Source organism: Ursus maritimus, unplaced genomic scaffold (assembly GCF_017311325.1).
Source record: "Ursus maritimus isolate PB19 unplaced genomic scaffold, ASM1731132v1 scaffold_14, whole genome shotgun sequence".
NCBI classification, from domain to species: Eukaryota; Metazoa; Chordata; class Mammalia; order Carnivora; family Ursidae; genus Ursus; species Ursus maritimus.
This window is the reverse complement of record NW_024423786.1, coordinates 56,165,081-56,188,585: the sequence shown is the minus strand read 5'-3', so window position 1 is coordinate 56,188,585 and position 23,505 is coordinate 56,165,081. Positions and strand designations below refer to the sequence as shown.

General features: G+C 63.3%; 2 protein-coding genes across 5 annotated transcripts in view; one reads left to right on the top strand and one right to left on the bottom strand.

Moving 5' to 3' along the window:
- Positions 1–5,755: 5,755 nt before the first annotated feature.
- On the bottom strand, positions 5,756–10,768 carry LSM7 (LSM7 homolog, U6 small nuclear RNA and mRNA degradation associated). The gene is made up of 4 exons (XM_040629769.1): positions 10,744–10,768; positions 10,570–10,660; positions 7,195–7,266; positions 5,756–6,019 (listed from the first exon to the last, which is right to left on the bottom strand). Exons 1-4 carry the CDS (start codon positions 10,747–10,749, stop codon positions 5,877–5,879), a joined length of 312 nt encoding a protein of 103 aa, XP_040485703.1. The 5' UTR covers positions 10,750–10,768; the 3' UTR covers positions 5,756–5,876.
- Positions 10,769–10,858: 90 nt separating this feature from the next.
- SPPL2B (signal peptide peptidase like 2B) overlaps positions 10,859–23,505 on the top strand; it is a 17,921-nt gene continuing 5,274 nt past the window's right edge. For 3 of the 4 annotated variants that reach the window (XM_040629702.1, XM_040629701.1, XM_040629704.1), the window contains exons 1-13: positions 10,859–10,964; positions 16,236–16,355; positions 16,551–16,733; positions 17,080–17,169; positions 17,904–18,043; positions 18,369–18,511; positions 18,753–18,849; positions 19,626–19,742; positions 20,899–20,980; positions 21,736–21,810; positions 21,889–21,951; positions 22,043–22,142; positions 22,455–22,532. In XM_040629702.1, the coding sequence (XP_040485636.1) occupies positions 10,905–10,964; positions 16,236–16,355; positions 16,551–16,733; positions 17,080–17,169; positions 17,904–18,043; positions 18,369–18,511; positions 18,753–18,849; positions 19,626–19,742; positions 20,899–20,980; positions 21,736–21,810; positions 21,889–21,951; positions 22,043–22,142; positions 22,455–22,532 (1,348 nt within the window). In that variant the 5' untranslated portion in view covers positions 10,859–10,904. The remainder of the gene's footprint in view (positions 10,965–16,235; positions 16,356–16,550; positions 16,734–17,079; positions 17,170–17,903; positions 18,044–18,368; positions 18,512–18,752; positions 18,850–19,625; positions 19,743–20,898; positions 20,981–21,735; positions 21,811–21,888; positions 21,952–22,042; positions 22,143–22,454; positions 22,533–23,505) is intronic. The other variant, XM_040629703.1, reaches the window with a different exon arrangement.

Genomic DNA, 23,505 nt, shown 5'->3' with positions numbered 1-23,505 from the left:
AAGGGCTGCAGAGATCCACGGACGCCCCCAGACCCTCGGGAAGGGTGCTTGATCCCGGGGCTGCTGCGTAAGCCAGTCAGCCCCCGATGTTCGTAGAAAGCTCCAGAAGATCGCTAAAGGGCCCCAGACAGCAAGTGAATGGCCACCGGGTGTGGCCTCCAGGCTCAGGAGGAACGGAAGCTGGCCAGGCTCTCGGACGCCGCCCTTGGGGCCGATGCCCCACCTCGGAGCCCCCCACGCCGCCCCAAAGAAGACCCCAAAGTAAGGGAGCCCCGACCTGGGGCCAGGAATGGCCAAGCACCCACCTCCTCCCACACCGTGCGACCCTCAGAGAGGGACAGCCGCGGGCCTAGGGGGCCGGGTCCCATGTCTTACCGGTCACGGTTGTGGCTGATCAACCGGCCTGAGGCTTCTGGACGCTCCCAGGAGACCATCGCATCTTGGGGGGAAGGGGACGTGACCCTATTCAATTTCAAATCGACCCGAGAGGCACTTCTTCCCTGACTTCCCAGTCTGGACCCCCGGCTGCTGACCTGCTGCGTGGTGGTCGTGAGAGAGGGGGAACCCAATCAACGTGTCCCACCTGACCTCTGTCTTAGTGGTGGGGAAATCCCCTGGTGGCTCCCAAACTCTTGGTTGTGCCGGAAGGTCCAGGCCTGGTCTTGGGAAGAGATTTTCTGTCTGCCCTGGGAGCTCGTCTCAGCCCCCCGGGGCTCGGGGCCTCTCCCGGGCAGCCTCTGAGCTCCGGCTCTTTCCCTGCAGGTGTGGCATCCGGTTAATCCCCATGTGTGCCACGAGGGGACCCCAGGACAGGCTGTTTGTAACGCCGGCCAAAACTGCTTTAAAGGACAAGAGTAATTACCCCGGCACACGCCAGCACCCCATTAAGCCTGAGCCCCAGTGAGGCCCCCCGCCTGTAACAGACATGTTCCTGGCCCTGTGCCGCTCTCCCTGCAGGACCCCCATCCTGCCTGCTCTGGAAGTGGGTGGGGAGGACCAGGTGGCCCAGCAACCTGGGCGGCCAGCGGCCTGCCACCTTCTCCACCCCATCGTGCCTCATCCCTGTGCTGTCAGCCCAGAGCCTGAAGACGCGGTTGGCTCCCAGTCCTCCAGCTCCAGACGCGATCTTCTGCATGCCCGCATGCCCGGAATCTCAGGGCATCTGCCGGTGGCTCGGGCGCTCCCGTGGCATTGTGACTTGGCAGGGACCCCGCACGGTCCTGCCACAGGGCTCCAGGGCTGTCCCCACCCGCCTGGCGAAGCTCTGGCCAGGGAACTCCGGGAGCCCCCACAGCCCGCCGATGAGGTGCTCCTCTGTTGCTCCTCTCAGGAAGAACCCACGTCCCCCGAACCAGGCTGTGAGCTCCCCCACACAGGCCCAGATTCCCAGACAAGGACCCGCCGGGGACACTTCCGGACCGCGGGAAGGCGGGCACTTTCTGTGGTGCACATGGAAGCCACACGGGGCCCAGTCCCGCCGCGGACCAAACACAGTGCAGGACGTTTCTAGGGCTGGGAGCCTTGGCGGGGTCTGGATTCTGGGGTCCAGGTCGCTGAGGCCCAGACACTGACCCACTTGAACGGAAGGGCAAATGGCGAGGAGCCTGCTGGCCACAGTCTGGCGCTGGGGACGCCTGACCTTGAAAAGCCCTTCGCCTTGTTCGTGGCCAAAGGGCAAGGGGTGGCTCGGGGGTAGAGGACCGGGTGGCGTGTGGCCAGCGGGCGGCAGCAGCTTTACAGAAGGAGCCCGCCAGCTTCCAGCGGTGGGCGCCCCATACCAGCCCTCCACACTGGCCGCCCCGAGAACCCAAGAACCCCCTCCACCTGCAAACTCACCCCGCATGCAAAAGCCCCTTACATCCGGGTCCTTGAATGAGCCCTCTCCCGCTTCACGGGCCAGGAGACGTGGAAGCACACAGTGACACACGGACGCCGGGGGGCTCCGGGCTCTGCAGCAGTCGGCCCCATGCTACTTGGTGGCATCCAGGTCCTTTTGCTGGTGCTTGGGGGTCGAAGGGAGGTCTTCCCTTGGCTGTTGGGGGCAGGGAGGCACCCAGAGCGTGAGAATGAGGAGAACGCTCCCTCTGAGCCCCCGGGGCCAGGGCGGGTAGGGCAGGTGGTTACCTTCTTTCCCTGTGCGCCCTCCCGCCCCCATGCTGTCACCCATCCCGCTTTGGGCCTCGGCGAGAGGCGTTAGCCTCGGCGGCCTTAGAGCACCAGAAGGGTCCGGGACAGGGTGCTGGGGGCAGCCCACCACCGGGGCCACAGGGTCCTCATCTGGAAGTGGGGTAGTGACAGGGTTTGGGGGGGCCTGTGCGAACCAGGAGGTGTGCGTTGGCCCATCCCACTACCAGAGCTATTGTGCTAGGCAGCTGGGGCCGGGGGAGGGGGGCGACGTCAGGATCCTGTCCACCTTTGGAAGACTCCAGAATCTGCCGTGGGGCGGGGTCCTGGGGATCTCCGGCTGCTCTGGGCTCCAGCCGGGGCCTGCCCCTCCCTCCGCGTGCGNCAGGTACCGTCTCCCAGAGCGGGGCCTCGGCCGACAGCACCCGAGGCCTCTCGGCCAGCACCTGGAAGCCGTGGACCGTGGTGACCGTGCGCACGTGGAGCAGGGCCAGCCCCTGGTCCGCTGGCCGCAGTGCCCGTCCAGTGTGCCGAGGCCGGTGCGGGCCGTGGCCTGGGAGCTCAAAGGGCGGGATCCGGGCAGGGGTGAGGGGGAAGCCTCCCCAGGGCATGGCCACCAGCTGGCTGGCTGCCCAGGCAGCTGGGGATTTATACCCGGGCCAGGAGGGCGGGAGGATGGGATCCAGTGTCGCCCGCCAGGCTGCCTTGCCCTCATTCCGTCCCCCTCCCTACTCTGCCTCTGCTGTCTCCCCACGTCTCCCCCTGCATCTCTGTTTCTGGTCTTCTCTTTCTCTGGCTTCTCGTAAAATATTAAAATTTCAATATAATATTAAATATTCAATCTCTCCTTGTCATACGTTAAAACATTAACAAGAGGCTAACACCTCCCCCACCCTAGGTAAGTTCCAGGTCAGCACGATCCTTCCAGACCTTTATACGTTTAAAAGCACAGAAACACGAGGCCTTCCTGACCACTATGGTCTTGAGTAAACGGGGTCAGAGCACAGGAACCGGTGTGCCCAGCTCTGTGTCACCGTCGGCGAACCCCGGAGGCCTGCGGCCGCGGCACAAACACCCCCGAGCTCAGCGGTATCGGCGGTTTCTCCTCGTGACTCTGTGGGTGGGCTGCAGGTGCTGCTGCCGTGCCTGGCTGACTCGGGGGGCGTCCCACCCCCGCGGGGGCGCCTGCGCGGGAGCGGGCGGTGCTGGCCGTGGGCCTGGGGTCGGGGGCCCCAGCTTCCTTCCACGGTGGCGCACGCCGCAGGGGGAGGAGGACGCTCAAGGCCCCGTCTGCCGTATTCTGATCCTCAAACCAAGTCCCCGGTCTGAGGGGTTGCACAGGCTCCCCCCTTGCTGCGGAGAATGTACGGCTCTATTCCATCGACCCCGCGTGGAGGGGCTTCCTCTTTGTAAGACGGCGCTTCCCACTTGGTTGGAGGAAGCTGAGTTTACGTGGCAGACCCGCTGGTAGTGGGCAGCCGGGTTATTCCCAGTCTTCCACAAACCGGGTCAAACGGACTCTCTAGGGCAGATATGGTTAAATGGGACAGGCCCATTTTATCCCCCTTTCTGGGGGGTTCTGCCTGAGCCCCCAGGGGCGAGGTCTCCCTCTTTCGAGGGCCCCAGAGCATTCTGTTCTCATTTCAGACTTGAACACGGTTGGTGCTCTTAACCAGCTGCCCACACAGCTGTGGCCCAGCGCCTGGCCTGAGTCCCTGTGTGATGCCTTTCCTTGAACTTGAGAAGCAGTGGGACCTCAGAGACGTGGGGACACGTCCTCTAAGCCACACAGCCACGGACGGAGACTTGAGCCCTGCCCTTTGTGGCCGCACAGGGCAGCTTTTGCCCTCGCCGGCTTGCGGACAGGATGGGGAGGGCGGGGAGCGGCCCGGAGCACAGGGCTGTACAATGGTGGGGCGGGGGCTACCGGGGCCAAGCCTCACGCCATCTTCGAGGGAAGCTAGGGACTGGAAGCCAGGCTGCCCTGGGGCTCTAATGAGGTCTCATTGGCCTCTAAGATCTTGCTGCAACCCCCCCACCCCCACCTTGGGGTCAAGGCTTCTGGGCCAACTCAGTAGTGACCCCAAGGTCTTGGCATCAGGCTTTGTGCCTTGGCCTCAGACTGGGCGGGTTTGGTGTGTGAGCGAGGAGACACCCCAGTGCCCGGGGTCTTGGCCCCTCCCCGACGTGGCCTCCCTGAGTCCAGGCCCCCAACTGTCCAATGGGCACGAGGGAGTCACTCCCCAGCACTGAGGCTGGGCGGGCTGGATGCTGGCACACCTGGTGTGCTGATTCTAGGTCACAGCCGTCCCGGGGGCTGCTGCCCGCAGCTAGCCCAGCATGCTCCCCCTCCCCCCAGCTGCTGAGGATTTGGCTTCAGGATGAGGCCTCTGATAAGGGAGCTGGTGGAGGCAGGGCCGGGCGGCAGGAAAGCAGGACAGGAGGGATGAGGAGCATACGCAGGGGTTGGCCACGTGGCTGATAATGAATTCCGAGGCGCGGCAGCGAACACTGCCCGCAGCCAGGGAACCCAGATCCCCATGATAAGCTGGAAGCCAGCCGGGTTCAGTTTCTTTGGTGGCAATGTCCGACAGGTAGCACGTGCGCCCACCTGGCCCCCGTTCTGAGCCCTTCCAGCCCCTGTTCTAAGCCCGTCCAGCCCCCCATTCTAAGCCCATCCAGCCCCCCGTTCTGAGCCCACTTGGCCCCTGTTCTGAGCCCACCTGGCCCCCATTCCGAGCCCCTCCAGCCCCTGTTCTAAGCCTGTCCAGCCCCCCATTCTAAGCCCATCCGGCCCCCCATTCTGAGCCCACCTGGCCCCTGTTCTGAGCCTGTCCGGCCCCCGTTCTAAGCCCCTCTAGCCCCCGTTCTAAGCCTGTTCGGCCCCCCATCCTGAGCCCTGGTCCCCGCCTGCTGCTAGCCTCCTGCACACCCCCACTGGCAGTGAAGGGGTTACAGGGCCACAGATCCTCTTGGCCCTCCTGGGTGACAAATCAGGCAGACCAAAGACCAAGCCTGCTCCCAGCAGGGACAGTCCCGTGGGGGGGGGGGGTCCTAACAAGTACACATAGTTTAGAAAATAAGGGTCAGGGAAAACGTCCCAGTCTCTGAGGACAGGACATGGATGGGCATTCCTGAGGATATCCGGAGCCAGCGAGGGAGGGTAGGGGTCTAGAAAGGCCCTCAGGGGCTGCTGGGGCGGGACTGAGGGAAGAGAGAAGCTGCACGGCCTGCTGAGAAGAAGATCTGGCTGTTTTGTTCTCGTGTGGACCCAGGAGACCCTGGTTTTAGGGGACTCCGCTGGCTAGTGTCAGGGGCACTGAAAGGGCAAAGCAGAAGCAGGGACGGGCCACTGGGGCCTTCCCGCTGACGTGTGTGGCCCGTCCACCTTCCCGGACCCATGGGCTGGCCTGGGGGGTCCACACCTGCCACGGCGGTCCAGGGGGCTCTAGCCTCACATGTCCCTGTCCCCTGGCGCAGACAGCCCGGGCCCCAGGCACCTCTGAGCCGCCCTGGGTCCCAGCACGCACCCTGGCCAGCACTCGACAAACTCTGGCAGCCAAACCCATCCCTGGGAGCAGGTTCTGCCAGAAAACCAAGGCTGAAAGCAAGATTCTGGGGCTCCGGGACATTTGAGGTTTGCAGTTTTATTAAGAAAACAAAACATAACCTATACAAAAAGGAGAGTTCCGTTCCTGCGGTGGCACGCGATGAGGGGGAGGGCAGCTCTGAGTCCTGAGTCTCCGCGGCCGCTAGGCGTCCTGCTGCTGGATGAAGGGGTTGGGGATGGCCTCCATGCCGTCCTGCGGGCAGATGAGCACCACGGAGGTGCCCCGGCACACCACCAGGCCCAGCTGGCGGGTGTCCTCTGTGAGCTTGTACTGGTCGTCAGGGTCTGTGCAGCAAGAGAGGTGCGGGAGTAAGACGGCCCCCAGGTGGCTTCAGACCCGACGACACGGCGAGACAGATGGGGGGGGGGTGTGGGCTCTGGGGCTCCAAGGACCCAAATCAAAGGGGGCCTCGCCCTACTCCCGAAGCCCAGACAGACATGCCACCCTTGTCTCTGAAATGACCCACGGACCATGAGGGCCAGGAGCCCGTCTTCTACAAGGAAAATACGGCGTGGCGGATGCTGGGGCATGACGCTAACTGGGGTCCTGGGACCACGTTACGACCAGCAGCTAGAAGAAAAATCAGTCTGGGACTCCCAGCTCCTGCAAAATCTCAGAAGCCCCGTGGGGGCACCACTCGCCCCAAGTCCACGGGCAGTTAGTGGTGGGATGAGAGGCCCCCACGGAAGTGACAGCAGCTGAAAACCTTTATCACTTTTGCAGGATGTTGGGGGAGGGCCAGGTGGTCCCTCGTGCCAGAGACCAGGTCTGGGGCACAGCTCTCCCCTCCCAGACCACAGGAGTAACCACTGTTCTGGGCCTGACCCCTCCTGGAACCCATGAGGGGGGCTGTTCTGGGGCTGAGACAAGACAGCACAGACCCCACCAAAGTCACGTGAGGCCGTCATGGGAAGAACAGGCCCCCGGCTTGCTTCTGCTTGTTCCCAACAGGCCCACGTGGTGGGACTATCCTTTCACAAAGGAAGAAATCCTCTGGTCAAGGAGGCCTGGCCGGGATCCCAGCATGGGCGGCCAAGCAGGGCATCTGGGTGGACCCAGACAGGAGGGGAGAAACTGAGGGCAAAGCAAGAGGCCTGCGGCACCAGCCGCACAGCCGTGACCGCACATCCCCCACAAAGAGGCTTCTTTGGTGGCCCTGTTGTCTCCAGAGTAACACAGACAGCCCCCGAGGGGCAGGACCCTGCCTCCCTCCTGGGTCTGGGCGTCCCCTGAATGCCTCAGGTAGGCTGAGCTGCGGATGGTGTCGGCACATGGGCAGGTGTCAGCCCGGCCGCTGTACGTTGCTGCGCAGGGGCTGGGGACTCGGGGTGACAGGGACCAGGGAGACCAGCTATCTGGTTCACAAGCACCATGTCCGTCACACAGGGGCGGCTCGCTGGGTTTGGGGCAGTAAAAAAGGCCGAACGAGAGCTTCCGGGCCCTGCGGGCGTGTGCTCACCTCTCATGTACTCCACGGTGCCGTCAAGCACAAGATTGAGCAGTGGGTCGAACCCCTTCAGGATGCCGCTGGCTTGTGGGAACCACCGAGAAGAGAGATGGAAAGGCGTCAGATAAGCCGTCATTCTGGAGACAGGTGCACAGAGACGGGCTCACCCCCAGCAAGGTTCCAGATATGGGGAGCAGCCTCTCCGGGGACGGGAGAGATGGGACACCGGGGGGAAAGTGAGGGAAGGGCTCCAGGAGGGGAGCAATGAGGATGACCCCAAACCACCCCCACCACAACGTGGTCGCAAAGGTCTTCTGCAAAGGGCCAGCTGGTGCCCATTTCAACTGTGCAGGCCACGGGGTCTCCATAGCAACCACTCCGCTCTGCCTTCCTGGGGCGAAGCAGCCAGAGGACACGTGGACACTCAGGTGAGGATACAGAAATGTGCAACAATCGCCTCACTTTTTCAAACATTTAGAATCGTTGAAAACTGTTCCCAGCTCACGAGCCAGACAGAAACAAGCAACGGCATGACGCACGCGGGGAGGGGCGGGGAGGAGCGGGGCACCGCGCTGCCAGCCTCTCCCTCCCAGGCACAGCTGGTGGAAGCAGGCGTCCCCCCCCCGCGCCACTGCAGCTGCAGAGTCTGCACCGAGAACAGGGCTGGACGGACCGGCAGCCCCACTGGTGGAGGGTAGGGGTCTGTGAACGACGGCCCGCGGGCCAAACCCAGCCTGCGGTGCTTCTGTAAGGAGCTGGCTGGCTCACAGCCGCATTCACTGGTTTACGTGCAGTCTGTGGCCGCTTTCCTGCTCCAGCGGCAGAAGGGACAGCTGTGACAGAGATGGTCTGGCCTGCAAAGCTGAAAACACTCCCTGTCCGGCCCTTGATGGGAAACGTGTGCCAGCCTCTGACTGGCTGGGTTGGAGCCCCTGGCTCTGCGGCTTCCTCTCTCCCTGTCCCCAACCCCCACCCCCTGCAAAACAAAGGTCACGAGGACACCTACCCGATGGGGTTATGAGCAGTGGGCACTGCGCCCACACCTGTCAGTCTGCTCTCCTCGTGGGGCACGGGCCAATGTCCCCCGCCCCGGTGACCACCCTGTGTCACCCCTCCCTGCAAGAGTGGGAAGGGACCTGTGAATAGGATGGGACATTACTCCCGTAAGTGGGTTACAGGACAAGGAAGACGAAGGAATGTGCAGATGTGATTAAGGCCCCCGAACCAGTGCACTTTCAGCTCCCCTAAAGACAGACTATGCTCGGTGGGCCTCACCCGATCCCTGATCAGATAAGCTGTTAAGGGAACAGGGGTTTTGTAAAAGAAGAAACTGGAAGCATGGAAAGGATTTTTCTGCTGGCCCCGAGGGAGCACACTGCCATGCTGGGGACAGAGTCCTGTGGCAAGGGCTGGCAGGCAGTCTCCAGGGGCCACGTGTCCCTGGACACCTGCAGCAGGACACAGGGACCCCAGTCCTACAGGCACAGGGAAGTGAATTCCACCAACAACTGGGGGGGGGGGGAGGGCTGGGCCTGAGGTAACAGGCTCCAAGACACTCCTTTACTGCAACCTGTGAGACCTTGAGTCCCAGGCACCCAGACTCCTTCCTGACAGACGCCACAAGACAATTAGCAATTAGCTATGCAGCGCAGAAGACCCGTACAAGCACCCTGAGAATCAAGAGCTGTGTCTCCCTCAGGTGTCTGAGAACCAGCATGGTGCAGACAGAGCGAACGTTCGTTCCGGTCTGAGTTCTCACCGCTGCCGGCTACCTACACTTGCAGGCACCACGCTCTTAACCACGCCAGTGCCGCCCAAGCACCCGTGTCACGGGACTGCTGTCTCGGGAAACACACGGAAGATCAGAGGCAGCTGAAGAAATGAAATGTTGTTCACGTGCTTGCTGGTGTCAGGAACCATGCTCAGGGTGCCTCCAACCCTGCAACCCTCCCTGCCGCCTGGTGAGGTAGGTGGAGTGAAGAAATGAAGAAACAGAGCCTTAGGGAGGGAAAGCTGCCCGAAGTCCCGCAGGCAGTGCGCCAAAGAGAAGGGGCTCTGACCCCTGAGGCTAGGCTGCAGGCAGCCGCCATACCCAAGCCACACTGCCTCCGTGTGCGAGCAACACCAGGCCTTGTTCCTGCCCTCTCCTTACTATGTTTCAGGGGAAGATGCAGAGTTCAGTGTCATGTTCACGTGCATAAAGCAGGGAACCATGACAGACTGTATTAGGTGCTTACACCAAACGGGTGTGAGCCAGGGTGGAAGGTCAGGGAAGGCTTCCCAGAATAAGAACCTTGAGCTGAGAGCAGGAAAATGACTGTGGAGTTAACCTGGAGTTAAAAAAGAGACAAGAGACCCCAAACAGAGTCACTTGAGCCAAGCCCATGTCCCCTAACCTAACTACAGCGTCAGCTCTCCCAGGAACGCAATCTCAACCAGTCATTCTGGAATTTCCGGGCCAACACCAGTGAGCTAATCTTCCTGATAGGCTCCCACCAGCCCCCAGAGGAGGGTAACCATGCCTGAAACAATCCACTCAGTGGGTTCCTGCAGACTCCTGCCTATAAAAACCTCCCATCCCGTACAGCTCCAGGAGCTCCCTCTGTCTACATGCGATGCTCCCTGACTCATGAATCGGTGAAGAAAGCCAACCAGATTTTTAAAGTTCACACAGTTTTCTATTTCAACACTGGTACAAATTAGAACTGGTACAGGCACTGCAGGCGGAGACACCGGACAGCCCTGTGGTAGTTGAGAGCTCCACCTACCCCTCAGAGCTACACAAGGCTGTCCTTTCCCCTAGCACGGCGGGGAGCATGGAAGGACTGACTGTCCACGAGGAGGGTCCATTTGTGTTTAACAGGTTGGTCTGGTCCACACTTAAGAGACTGACTACAGGGCCAGTGGTCTCAACCGGGGAGATGCTTAGTTGGGTTGTCAAACTTAGGGATGCTCCCGGCACCTAGCGGCATCCAGAGTTGCTGCTCAACAGCCCCGAGCGCCCCGGACAGCCCGCACAACTGAGAACAATCTGGCGCCAAAGTCACGAGTGCGGAGCCTGAGGAAGCCGGGTGTAGGGGCATCAGTGATCGGCTGGGACAGCTGCCCGGGAGGGACTCGGAGAGAGGAGCGCACAGCAGGGAAGGCGGGAATCCCAGTCCCGGCTGCACCTCTGTGGCTCTGCGTGGTTTGGACCCCTTCCCGTGCCTCGGTCTCCCCGCGTGCGCAACGCGAGGCACAGCTCCGACTCCGCCGGCGGAGTTAGGAGACTGGCTCGAGTTTTCCGAGCAAAGCGCTCAAGGCAGTGCCCAGGCATCCGCCACCGTCCCCTCCTCCATCGTCGCTCACCCTAAACCGTTTACGGGGTGCAGGCGGTGGGGGTCTCACCTTCGCGGCCTCCCTGAAACTTCACCCGAATCGTCTTGTCGATGTACTTAGACAAGTCCAAGATGCTCTCTTTTTTCTTCTTTTCTTTGTCCTGCAGGGGAAGCAGAGCGCGTGAGGCGTAGAGCGCGGCCGGGTCCCACGCCGCCCGCCCCGCCGGTCCCGCCGCGCGCTCACCGCCATCTTGCCGCACCGCGCCGCTCTGCGCAGGCGCCGCCGCGCGCCCTTTGACCCTGCCCCACGCGCAGGCGCGGAGCACACATGGCGCCTGCGCGCCGGGGCGCGCTGGGGCGTTGCTGGGAAACATCTGGCGACGCCTGCGGCTTGAACCGGCCGACATGGCGGCGGCGGCGGCGCTGGCGCGGCTCGCGACGGCCTTCCTCCTCCTCGCGGCCCAGGTGAGGCTGCGTCGGCTCCGCCGGCCCCGCTGGCTGCGGCACTCAGCCCCTCTGCCCCGGGCCCCGCGCAACCCCCGCCCGACCTGGCCTGGGGGCCAGCCTCGAATTGGCGCGCCCCCCGCGCGGGCGGCCAGTGGGCCAGGAGCCGGGCCGTGACCTTGCGGGCTTGTCCCCGGCCACTCTCTCTTCCCCGCCTTGGAGCCCTCCCCAGCTGCACCGTCACTCAGTTGCGTCTGGGTCTGGAGTTTGGGAGTCCCCCTACCTCCCCAGGCCCTGCTCCGTTTCGAGGTGTCCAACCGCCGCCGGGGACACCCCTGCCTGGCGGCGTGGCCTTGGCCAGGCGGCTGCCCGTCTCCGAGCCTCAGTTTCCCCTTTCGCACGATGTTAGCGCCCACCCGCGTGGTTGCGGTAAGCCGTCCAGCACGGCACCCAGTGCCTGGCAGTGTCGGGGAGCGGCCAGGAGCCCATTCCTGGAAGTGGGGTCGAATCGCCGCCCCATATTCTGTCCCGTGACCTTGGGCAAGGGAGGTCCCCCCCTTTGGGCGTCAGTTGCTCATCTAAGAAAGTAAGAGAAGAGCACAGTGAGGACTCAGCGAGGTGACGCACACGGGGTGGTTTACGTGCAGCGTGGTCCTTCTTGGGCACTTAACGTTAAGGGTCTCCAGGGCCAGTGGGGGCCTGCCACGAGTGGGCGGATGGACATTATCATAAGCGCATTTTTTATGTGCAAATCCTCCTCCCTCCCTGTCCCCTGGGTCATGCAGCTCAGGGAACGGTGTCCCTAACAGCCTTGCGAATGCAGCCATTCCCCTTGACCTGTCCACCCGAGCCCACCGCCTCTCTACTGAAGCTTCTAATAGCCGGTGTTCTCCTGCCTCCCCAGTCCATCGCCAACAGGGCAGGAATGATGTCTTTGAAAGTGTATTAGGTCTTGTTGCAACCAGATGAGAGCCTTCCCCTGGCGTCCAGCGCAAGTGGGGGGCCTCTGTGGTTTGGCTGCGTGGGAAGCTTCCCCTCCTTTTCTAGTTTGCTAAAGGCACTCTGCTCTCTGGTCTTCCCGGCGTCCCTGAAATGCCCCTGGTCATCTTTCTGGTCGCAACTTAGTTGTTCTTCCCTTCTGCCAGCCCCGGAGAAGCTCTCTGGGCTGCCCCCTCCCCAGCTCTTGGCCGAGCCTCCATACCTCCCCCAACCCTGCTCCCTCATTTTCCTGAGCAGTCTAAGGAAGTGGAGGGCAGGGACATTTTGAATGAGAGCAAAATGAGAAGTGGACGCAGGGTAACGGGAGCACCACGGAGGGAGTGACCCAGTTTGCTTGGGAAGGCTTTGCGGAAGCAGTGGCACTTAAGGGGTGTTCTGAAGGATGAACAGGAGTTTGCCAGGTCTCGAAGACAGAGGGAGGGTGTTGCGGGTGATGAGCAGCTCGAACAGGGGTGAAGGTGTGAGAGCTGATGACTTATTTTGAGCAGGCGAGGAGTCCACTCTGGCTGGTAATGCAGGATGGTATAATGCTTACACCCTGAGAAAAATGACAGCCCAAAGGAGGCCCTCAGGTGCACTTGAGGGAAGCCGGGGTTGCCCCTTCAGTTGAAGGGCAGGGGGAGGGGGCAGCAGGAGTGGCTCCCAGGCAGAGGGTAAAGGGTAGGCCAAACTGTGACCTTCCCGGCCTGGGGGCTGGGCTGGGCAGATCAGAGGCTGCGGACGCCTGCTCCTGGGCAGCCCGAGGGTTTTGAACTTTGTCCTATGAGTGAGCAGACGACAGTGCCGGAGGGTGTGATGAGAGCAGTTGTGCTGGCTTTTCCCAGAGCAGAGCCTGGGTCTGTGTGTCTGTCTGCCCCCAGATAGAACAGATGGTGTGGTGGTGGGTGGGTGTGGTTCTTTGTGGAAGTTTGGGTCCTGGTGCCTGGGAATAAGACTAGCTTTCCACTGGCTGGGACGCTATCGGTGGGGAGCCCTGAATTCATCTGCTACCATTTTTGTGACCCTGGGTGAGGGATTCCCCAAATCTATGCATCTCTCCCAGTGGCTACAAGACGTACACGTGAAGACTAGTGGAGGCTGTTACTCAGCAGATCTGCAGCCACGTTCGTGCCCTCCTAGCCTCTTTTCTCCCTTCTCCGCTCCTTCATCTGTGCCTCCACTCCTCCACCTGTCCCCTCTGCCCTTCCTCCACCTGTCCCTTCTGCCCCTCTACCACCTGTCCTGTCCCTTCTGCCCCTCTACCACCTGTCCCCACCCCTCCTCTGCCTCAACATCTCTTGACAAGCTTCCTGGGTTCTTATTTCTCCACCCTCTTCTAGAACTTATCAGGTCTCAGAAGGACTACTGCTTCCGCCTGGACTCATTAGCTTTTTGCAAGCCACCTGATGTGGGATGCCCATGGTCTCCCCGAAGCATGGTTTCCCCAGCAGTTCCTGAACCACTCGGTGATTGTGATGTGTCAGAAGGTGGCCTTTCTGGTGGTCCACCGCACTGCAGATTGGGATGGGCCATGCCAGACTGAGTAGCACTCGGTCCTTTTGAAGAACTTCTGGTTCCTTTAACTCTGTGGGGCAGGAAGCCGTACTGTGGCATTAGACATGTAAGCACAGGCGGATTTCCGAATGGGAAGCCGGTCGTGCAGACTGGGGAGAGAGGTCCGCGAGGTGGGCTTCTGTGCTCTCAAAAGACCTTTTTAAAGAGAAGCAGCTTCTACCCGTTCCCATTTTACACAAACGACGCTTTCCCCCCACAACCTGGATCTCACAGAACAGGGATCAGCAGACGTGTCCTGAAAAGGGCCAGACTGAGTATTTCTGGCGTTGTGGGCCATGTGGCCTCTGTCGCAACCACGCAGCTCTGCAGAGGTTGCTGAGAGCAGCCAGAGGCCCTGCATACAGGAATGGGGCAGCTGTGTTCCAATAAAACTTTATTTAGAAGCACAGAAGGTGGGCTGCATGAGGCCCGTGGGTTGAGGGATCCTGTATTCCCCACAGTGGCCCCTGGTAAGGAAGTGCCGGGAGTTCTGAGCATGGGGTGACCGTGCCATCCAGGTGCAGCACTCAGGGCCAGGTTGAGGGGTGCCCCTGTGGGGCAGTCTGGTGGGGAGAATGGAAGACAGGGCTCCTAATTCTGCCTCTGGTGGAGGGAATGAGGTGACACGGGAGGTGCATGGTCGGCCAGGACAGGTGGGGGAAGGGTGCAGCCTTTGTGAGGTGCTCGGAGACCCCTGGTTGGCCTCAGGCACGAACCTGGGTTCTTGGAACTCAGCACCCCATAAGCATGGCTCCCCCCGCACACCTACCCGCACACGTGGTGGTCAGTGCCTCCCTCAAGGCAACAGGCCCCGGCGTCAGATCGGATCTTCCAGATCACTGCCGGAAGAGCTGTGGTCCGGGACGCTGGAGAGGACCAGGGTGCACACCCAGTGCCTCCTGTCAGCCTGCCAGGTGCAGGGTCAGGATGCCCTGGGCTCTCCATGCTGCCACCATCACAGCGTGACCGGGGCCAGGGTGAGAAGCTCCTGGGTACGCCGGGGCCTTGCCATGCTTCCACCGAGGGTCTGGCTCGAGGGACGCCCGTCAGTGCCCCAGGCCTGGGGTCGGGAGCCGTTATCCCTCAGGACCCTCTGCTCAGTCAGCTGCACCCTCTGCCCGGACGACGAGGCGTGTCTCGTGGTGCCGGCTGGACCCCATCGCACGTCTGGTGTCAGACAAGCGGCTCTAGGTGTTTGTCTGCCTGGCAGATTCTTGGGGTTCCAAGGAGTGAATTTTCCATCTTGGGTGTTTGCAGCCTAAGGGGAGCACAGGCTACAGAAGCGTGGGCCTCAGGAGCCCGAGGTGCGCAGAGCAGGCTTCCGGGGCCAGGCGTGTGCAGGGTCCCCCAGTGTGTGGTGGCTGGACTGACCCCCTTGGCTCTTAGCACTGGGCTTCTCTCCTGAGACCCCTCCTCCCTCAGCAGGCCCCGGGGAGCTGCTCAGACTTGGGGCGAGCCTGCCTTGGGGCAGAGCCACCTAGACCTGGGCCCCAAATGCTGTGTGACCCGCTGTTGACGAAATCCTCCCGAGAGACAGGAGGCTGTGCTTGTGGGGGGGGGTCTGTGCCCGGCCTGAGCCCAGTGTAGGGGAGGAGGTGGGAGAGGGCCCCCTGCGCTCCAGTCCGCCAGCCAGGCGGGCAGTGGCTCCAGGGAGGGGTGCTGTGGTCCAGGCAGGAGACGTGGGTGAGCAGGGAGTGGGGACACCTTTGTGAAACTGCGGTTTTTCAGAGATTAAGCTGCTGTTCAACAGAGATGAGAGTCAGCCCCTCTGTCCCAGGCCCCCAGCCATCCCACTGTCCTTGAGGGGTGTCCGGTGTTTTAAGGACTCTGGGTCCTGCCCCTGTGCCTTGCTTTGAAGTTGGACAGAGCTTGCTGGGTCCTCATGACCCTCTGGGTGTGGCCCTTCCTGAGCAGCCTGCTGCCCTGTGGGGCTCGGAAAGAGGACCATGACGCTAGCTGCCAGCTCCTTCTTCCTCCTTCTGGGAAGCCGGGGCTGGGTGGGGAGACAGGCTTTGCTGGTTTGGGGTCGTGCGGGGAGAGCTGTCCATGCCCTGTTGGTGTCCACATGACTCTCTGTGTTGCAAAGTCTCGCAGTTCCCAGGCCCAGAGCAGCCCGCCCTGCAGACTGCCTACTTCCTGTCACGCCTCTGAGCAGGGCGGTCCGTCCCTACTGGGATCCCGCTGGCCTGTGCCTGGCAGGGACCAGTCATGTGGCCGAGGCTCCGAGGCCCCCTGGAGAGCAAGGTGTGGCACAAGGGCCCGGAGCCTGCTGGCCTCACCAGTCAGTGGCCAATGGGTAGTGTTTCCAGGAGCCTGCGGGTCAGTGGCGCCCCCCCCAAGCCTGTGGGGTGCAGGAAGCTCCTCCAGGCCTTGCCCTGTGCTCCTGGCCTTGAGCCACCACCCAGGCCCTGGGGATGGATCTGCGGGCCCATCGTGTCCCTCTCGTGACAGAGAAATTGGGTTTTCATTCTCCCTGTCCTACCAGTCCCACGTGGGCCCTGTGAGGTGGTGCAGTCCCTGTCGTGGGAGCCACTGGGAGGGGACTTGACAGGCCACAGTCAGCACCCGGGTCTCCCTGGGGAAGCTCTTCCCCGCCTTTGCTGCCCTGCCGTGTTTTCTCCACCATAAGATGTCTGGTGGTGTCTCATCTATCCTGTAGGAGGGAGGAAACCAGCCCAAACCCTGAGTGGGGGGTGACCTTGTTGGGCTCAGACCCTGCCGCTTCTGCCGAGCTCTCTGACCACTGCCTTGTCGCTCCAGGTGGCCTGTGAGTACGGCATGGTGCACGTGGTCTCTGAGACGGGGGGCCCCAAAGGCAAAGACTACTGTATTCTCTACAACCCACAGTGGGCCCACCTGCCGCATGACCTTGGCAAAGCGGTGAGTGCCCACTGGGGCCCTTCCTCACGAGGGTCTTCTGTATGCGCGGGCGCGTGAGTGTGCGGCGTGTGGGTGCACGGGTGTGTGTGTGCGCACGGGCGCGTGTGAACGTGGGCACGTGCAGGGGCGTGTGAATGTGCCCCCCCCCCCCGTTGACTTTTCTAGATCAGCTGGTGTAAGCACCATCTTCCCTAGTCTCTCCTGCAGCTGCGGGACTGGACGGCCTCCGTGCTCTGCTCTCCGCCCGACCTCCCCGCCAAAGGCTTCAGCAACCAGATCCCGCTGGTGGCACGGGGAAACTGCACCTTCTACGAGAAAGTGCGGCTGGCGCAGGGCGGCGGGGCGCGTGGGCTGCTCATCGTCAGCAAGGAGACACTGGTAGGGCCCCGGGAGATTTGTTGACCGTGGCCGTGGACACGTGCTATTGGAGGGGCTGTGCCCCAGAGCAGCCCTGGGGGTGCTGTAAGGTTGTCCTCCTACGAGGCCTCGGGGCCGGCGGCGTCCCAGGGTAGATTGGCACCTAAGTGACCCTACCCCAAGGCTTGAAAGTGAAGAGCGAGCTTTTCCTCCCCCAGCGGGGAGAGACAGACACGCACACCCCACCTCTGCTCTGTCCAGGAGGGCTGGCTCTGCAGGCCGCGCAGTGGGGCGTGGCAGCCTGCCTCGCGGGTGGGCCTTGGTAAGCTGTCCTGTCGCTGCTGCACCCCCTGCTCTTGGCCCCCAGGTTCCCCCAGGAGGCAACAAGACACAGTATGATGAGATTGGGATTCCCGTGGCCCTGCTCAGCCACAAAGACATGCTGGACATTTTCAAGGTAGGGCCTCCTGCCCCCTCCAGTCCGCATCTGGTCTGGGGCCATGAGTACCTGATGGGCAGGGACCCAGGAGCGAGGCCGTCCGCCATGGGCTGGCAGGTGGGTGGTTCTTACCACACCCGTCCCCAGCTCCCTGGGAGAGGGCTGGCGGTGCCACTGAGCAGCGGGAATGGGGAACCGGCCCTAGAGGTCAGAGCGCCCAGGCCCCAGGGCCTCTGCCATGCGGCCACTGAGCGTTGGCTCCCAGGCCAGCGGGCCGACCCTGCCCACACCCGGCCCTGTCTGACCAGAGGCCCGTACTCACCCACGGTGTGGGGAGTTGGTTCAGGGGCAGGCGAGCTTCCAGACACAAGTAGGACGGGAACGTTCAGTCTTTGTGGAAGCGTCTGCACGTTTCCATCCTGACTGTGGCCTCCACAGCTCTCCCCAGTCTGCTAGACGATTCCCAGGTGACGTGCCCCCTCCTGCGTGCGCGCATACGTGTCCAGGTTTAGGGCTTGTGTCCCCACACGTGCACGGGCCCCTTCACCTGACCTCGTGGGAAGCCTGTTCTGCCAGAGTTGATTTCTTCGGGGTGGGAGTGGTGGATGAAGGCATGGGTCTCGGGGGGCCCCCGGGACAGGCTCTCCCTGGATCCCGATCCCACGTGTGAGCCGGGCTCAGCTCTCTGGGACGGGCAAGGGGACAGGGGACGGCGGCCCCAACCTTGAGCTCTGGCGTGCTCTCTGAGGCAGAGTTTCGGCCGAGCGGTGAGGGCAGCGCTCTACGCCCCCAACGAGCCCATGCTGGACTACAACATGGTCATCATCTTCGTCATGGCCGTCGGCACCGTCGCCCTCGGCGGCTACTGGGCCGGGAGCCGGGATGTGAAGAAGTGAGTGCCCAGCGAAGCCTGCGACATGGTCCACGCTGGACGAGGGGATCCTATCACTCTCCTTCAAAGCGGCTGTCACAGCGTGGCTCTCGGGGCTGGCCCCCCCCCCGGCCCCTCACTGCATGGTCTCCTGAGGTCCCTGGGGCTGGTCTGGCGTGCTCGTGGAGGGCGCGGCGGGGACACGCAGTGGGCGTGGAGAGGGTGCTCCTTGGCCCTGCCGCTCCCTGCATCCTGCCGCCCTGCCTGTCCCTCCCTGTCCCGGGGCCCTTGGTGGCTGGGCACTGTGGGCCGGCAGGGCATGCCCCGCTCGTCTGTGCCTCCCCAGAAGGTACATGAAACACAAGCGGGATGACGGGCCCGAGAAGCAGGAGGACGAGGCCGTGGACGTGACCCCCGTCATGATCTGCGTCTTCGTGGTCATGTGCTGTTCCATGCTGGTGTTGCTGTACTATTTCTACGACCAGCTTGGTGCGTCCCTGGCGCACCCCAGGGGAAACCGAGGCCCAGGTCCCCAGGCCACCTTGAGAAGCCTAGCTGCTTGCTTGTGGGGTGAACGGAGGCCTCCATTGCCAGCCCAGAGGAGGGGGCCTCCCTCCATCGCTAGGTGCTGGCCACCCTGCCCAGGCGCGTGACTCCGCGGAGCCCTTCCTGGGGGTGGGGTGGGGGCCCCAGGTGGCCCTGCCTCTCAATGGCTGCCCCATCCCCACAGTTTATGTGATCATCGGGATTTTCTGCCTGTCCTCCTCCACGGGCCTCTACAGCTGTCTGTCACCGTTGGTCCAGAGGCTGCCATTGGGCAGGTGCAGGTAAGCCCCCGGCGCTGCCCCCCCCCCCCCACCGGCGGCGCTGCTCGCCGAGGTCCTGCCCCCCTGCCTTTCTTTGGCCTAGCCTCATTGGTCTCCCGTCTGCTGGTCCCTGAAGCTCCAAGCCCTGCTTGGACGATGGTGCTGAGGACCTCCTCCCTCTCCCGTGGCCCCAGTCTTGCATGGCGTGGGCAGGCCTCCCTCGCTCACTCCGTGCTGGCTGGGGCTCCTGGCCTCAGGAGCAGGGCAGAGCGGGGAAGTGGGTGGTGGTTCTCCGGCCTCCCTCTGCCCGCATCCCATTCCAGCTCAGGCCCAGTGGGGACGGCGTGGATGCGTGTCGGTCTCAGGCAGGGGTGGCAGGGCAGGGCTATGTGGATGCATACGCTGCTCGTCCAGACCTGGGTGGGGGTGGGGGGCTCACCTGCCAGGGGCCTGGTCTGGTTCTGATGGGGCCGGTGGGTGCTCAGAAAGCTCAGCTCGTGGGGTGAGAGCTTTTCAGGCTGCTGTCCCAGGGTCAGAGGTCAGGGGCCTGCAGCAGGCGGGGCCATGGGCTCCCATGGGCAGGGCTCTGGCTGAGGTCTGCCCCCCACAAGTGCCCACCCCTGCTCTGTTCTGCTCCGCCCTTGGGGCCCTCCTTTCTGGAAATGCCCTAAGGCGTGAAGAGGGATGTTAATAGGGAATGTGGAGTGGAGGAGGGGGCAAGGCAGGGTGGGGGGGTGCCAGGGGTTCGGGGCACGGGATGAGATGCCCCTGACGGCTGCCCCCACCCCTGCCCCCAGGGTCCCCAACAACAGCCTGCCCTACTTCCACAAACGCCCTCGGGTCAGCATGCTGCTCCTGGCGCTGCTCTGCCTGGCCGTCAGCGTGGTGTGGGGAGTCTTCCGGAACGAGGACCAGTGAGTGCCGCCCTCTGCCGGCTGTCCTCAGATGCTCCCTGGGCCTCGCCTCGCGTGGGCTGTGTGGCGGCCAGGTGCTGCCGCCCGCATCGGCGGCACTGCGTTTGTCCGGCTGCCACGTGAACGGCGGCGATTGGAATCTGGATACGGGATGCCGCCAGCCCTCCTGGCCCCGGGTGGCCGAGCGCGTGTCCTCCAGGGCGCCTGGGTGGGGCCCGGTGCCCCGCGGCCCCGCTGCTCCGGCGGTGGGGCCCAGGGTGCTGGCGGGTGCAGGGAGGCCTGGAGCCTGCAGGCCCGCCCCCCGCCCGCTCCCCCTGACACCATCTGGCGCTGCCTCTGAGCCTCTTCTGAGGCGGGTAACCGCTCTTGGCTGCGCTGCCGTTTGGAGCCACGACAGCTTTAATTGGCAGAAGGAAAACGTGAAAATATTTTGAGTCCTTTGTACACAAAGAGAACATGAGCTCTCACAGTTAGATTCAAGCCAGAAGACTTGCTCCGTTCTATAAAATTAGAACAGGCCGTGTTCCCACCGCATCTGGGCGCCCACTGGCCGCCTGCGAACCTCTTTGCTCTTGGGGGTTCCCCTGGCCGCCCTGGCCGGGAGAGGCTTTCATCCTGGTTCGCTGAGTGACCTGGGCGCGGGCAGGGGCGGCCAGGGCGAGGCTGCGCATGGCGGACGTGGCCCCGTGGCGGCAGCTCCCTGGTCGTGCTGGGGTCACACGCTTGCCTCTGCTTCCCCTTCTGCCTTTCAGTTCCTGAGGCCCCATTTCCTTCCTGGGCCAGGAGATTGGGTGTGGATATCGCTGGGCGAGAGTTTGATTTTCCTAAATTGTGTAAAAAATATTTTTGAAGAGAGATTTGAGTCCAGTAGCTACACGAGGCCCCCGTGCCTGCCCCGTGATGTGGGTGTGAAAGCTGCCACTGGAGAGGGACAGACCCCGGAGCGTGTGCGGTGTTGGGGTTCCCACCTGTGCCCCACCTGTGCCCAGCGCAGGGAGGCACCCTGCCCGCCCTCCTCGGGGCTGTGCCCAATTCGTCACAGCATGACAGGGTCGGGCAACTAGGCCGCTGAGGTGGCTGAGGAAGGAGCGACTGGTGGGTCGTGGCTCTCGGTGGAGCCCCTGCCCCAGCGGCTGACCACGGCTCTGCCTTCCAGGTGGGCCTGGATCCTTCAGGACGCACTGGGCATCGCCTTCTGCCTCTATATGTTGAAAACCATCCGCCTCCCCACTTTCAAGGTGAGAGCCCCGAGGATGTAGGGCCGCTGGCGGCTGGGGGGGCGGCGTCCTGAGGGCCTCCTCCGTGTCTGCCGCGGGCCTCGAGCGGCTCCAGGCCCGCCCTCACCGCCTGTGCTCGGGTGTCCCTGAACCCCCGTGGGCAGCGTGGTCTTTGTGCCTTGGTCCCTCCTGCCGCCTCCCCGGTGACAGGGCTCAAGGATCTGCTGCAGACCCACCTCCCAGCGTGTCAGCCATGCCAGCGAGCACCGGGCCATGAGGATGCCCGGAACCCTGCCCAGGCAGGGCTGTGGGCCGGGGTCCTCCCGGCGGCGGCCGCTATGCTGGGGTGAGCTTGCTCCCGGCTGAGGCATACACGTGGGCAAGTGGGTATGGTCGGCGGCCCCCAGCCGAGGCCCCAGGCTGTCGTCCCCGAGGAGAAGCATGCAGGAAGCCGTGACGAAGGCTCGGCACCCCACACCCACAGTGACTGGTCACACAGCATGTCGCCCAAGCCCCAGGCCTCCCGGCCTTTCCATCCCTTAGAAACCTCACGAGCCCGACCTCTGTGCCCTCCCTGAGCCTGACCGGGAGCTGCTTCCGGGGCTTGTCCCTCGTGGTGCCAGGGACGGGACCGGGTTTGCTCAGATTGTCCGCTCGCGGCTTTGTCCCAGTGGACGCATCTGAGCCTTGTGAGGGGGGCGAGGGGTGGGACGTGTCCTGGGGGTCTGCGTGCCTGCCCCGCCACGCGTGCGGCCATCAGGACCTCGTCTCCGCAGGCCTGCACGCTGCTGCTGCTGGTGCTGTTTGTCTACGATGTCTTCTTCGTGTTCATCACGCCCTTCCTGACCAAGGTGGGCATCCCCGCCCGTGCCCTACTGCGGCCCCCCCGCCCCCATGCTCCCTTCTCTGACGCAGCCCCCCTTTGTTAGAGTGGGAACAGCATCATGGTGGAGGTGGCGACCGGGCCCTCAGACTCAGCCACCCACGAGAAGGTACGTAGCAGGCCCGCGGCCGAGGCGCTGCCTGGAGGAGAGTGGAGGGCTTGGGCGGGTCCCGGAGACGGCTGCCTCCTCTCTCCCCCAGCTCCCCATGGTCCTGAAGGTACCCAGACTGAACGCCTCGCCGCTGGCCCTATGTGACCGACCCTTCTCCCTGCTGGGCTTCGGGGACATCCTGGTGCCAGGTATGGGGGCATGCCGCTCCAGGGTCAGTGCCCCCGGGAGTGTCCAGCCAGGGGGGCTGGCGGGTGCAGACCGAGCAGAGCATGTGGGGTCGGGCGGCCCCTCGGGCTCCTGTGTTACTCCTAGTGGCACGGATGTGGTGCGTGGCTGCCCTTGTGGTGGGCCCCTCCTCTGTGCTGTGGGGTCCGTGCCCGGCTGCTGACTCGGGCAGCACCGCGCCCCCTCGGTGGTGCTCTGGCCGTGCGGCCGTCTGGAGGCACAGGGCTGACACAGGCTCGTGCCCGGCGCCTGACCCATGCTGCTGCTCCTTGCAGGGCTGCTCGTGGCCTACTGCCACAGGTTCGACATCCAGGTGCAGTCGTCCAGGGTCTACTTCGTGGCCTGCACCGTGGGTAAGCGCCCTTGAGACTGGCCTGGAATGGGCTCGCCTCGTACCCTTCCTCTCGCGTTCCCATGACTTTCGAGGCCGCGTTTCGTTCCTTGTATGCCTTTGTTTTCCCTCTTTTGTCCTTGTCTCCCGCTTGTTTCTTTGGTTAGCAAAGCCGTTCACGCAGAAGTGACTTTGCTTGGAGCCCCGATTGCTTTTAACGTTTTCCAAAGCGGTTGGATTGCCTGCCTCTGCTCAGCCCTCCGGGAGGAGCTGCGAGCTCGTCCGAAGGCGCTTATCGGTGCGCACGTGTGCTCCCCACCACCAGATGGGAGGCGCTGTGACCCCCTCGTCATGCGCGGGGTGGCCGGGGCAGCCCATCCTGGCTGAGGGGAGGTCCCGGGATGATGTGGGCTGACCTTCCGGAAAGTGTGGCTGTCACCGTCTGCCCCTTCCTGCCCTGGCTCCTGCGGCTGCGGGCACACCCCCGCGTCCCCCTCACCTCCCTGAAGCTCCCCTTGGGCTTCGCATCCCGGCGATCGTCCTCAAAGTGGTGCTGCGGGGGTTCCGTGTGTGACCCCTTTTGTCAGGTGGTTCTGTAGTTGTCACTGAAACCGTGCACGTCTTATAGCAGCAAACGCTTTTATTCCTTCGTAGTGGGCTTCTGTTGAACCACTTCTTTAGGACGCGGGTAAGTGACAAATAGAGCTCTCCCCCCGGAGCGCCAGGCGAGGGTCAGACAGGAGCCACGGGCGGGGGCAGGTGCCAGAGACCGGGCTACAGACGGTTGTGTTCTCGCAGCTCCTTCCTGAGGCCGCTCAGGCCGCCGTGGCAGCAGCAGGACGAGGAGCCGCTGTGGCCTGCGCTCAGCTTGGCGTCAGCCCGCGCTCGCCCTGTTCGTGCCGGACAGAGAGCCGACCCCTCAGCCCCACCGCCTCCCCAGCTGTCTCCCGAGAGCAAAATGTCCTTCTGTGCGATCACAGTCCACTTACTGAAGA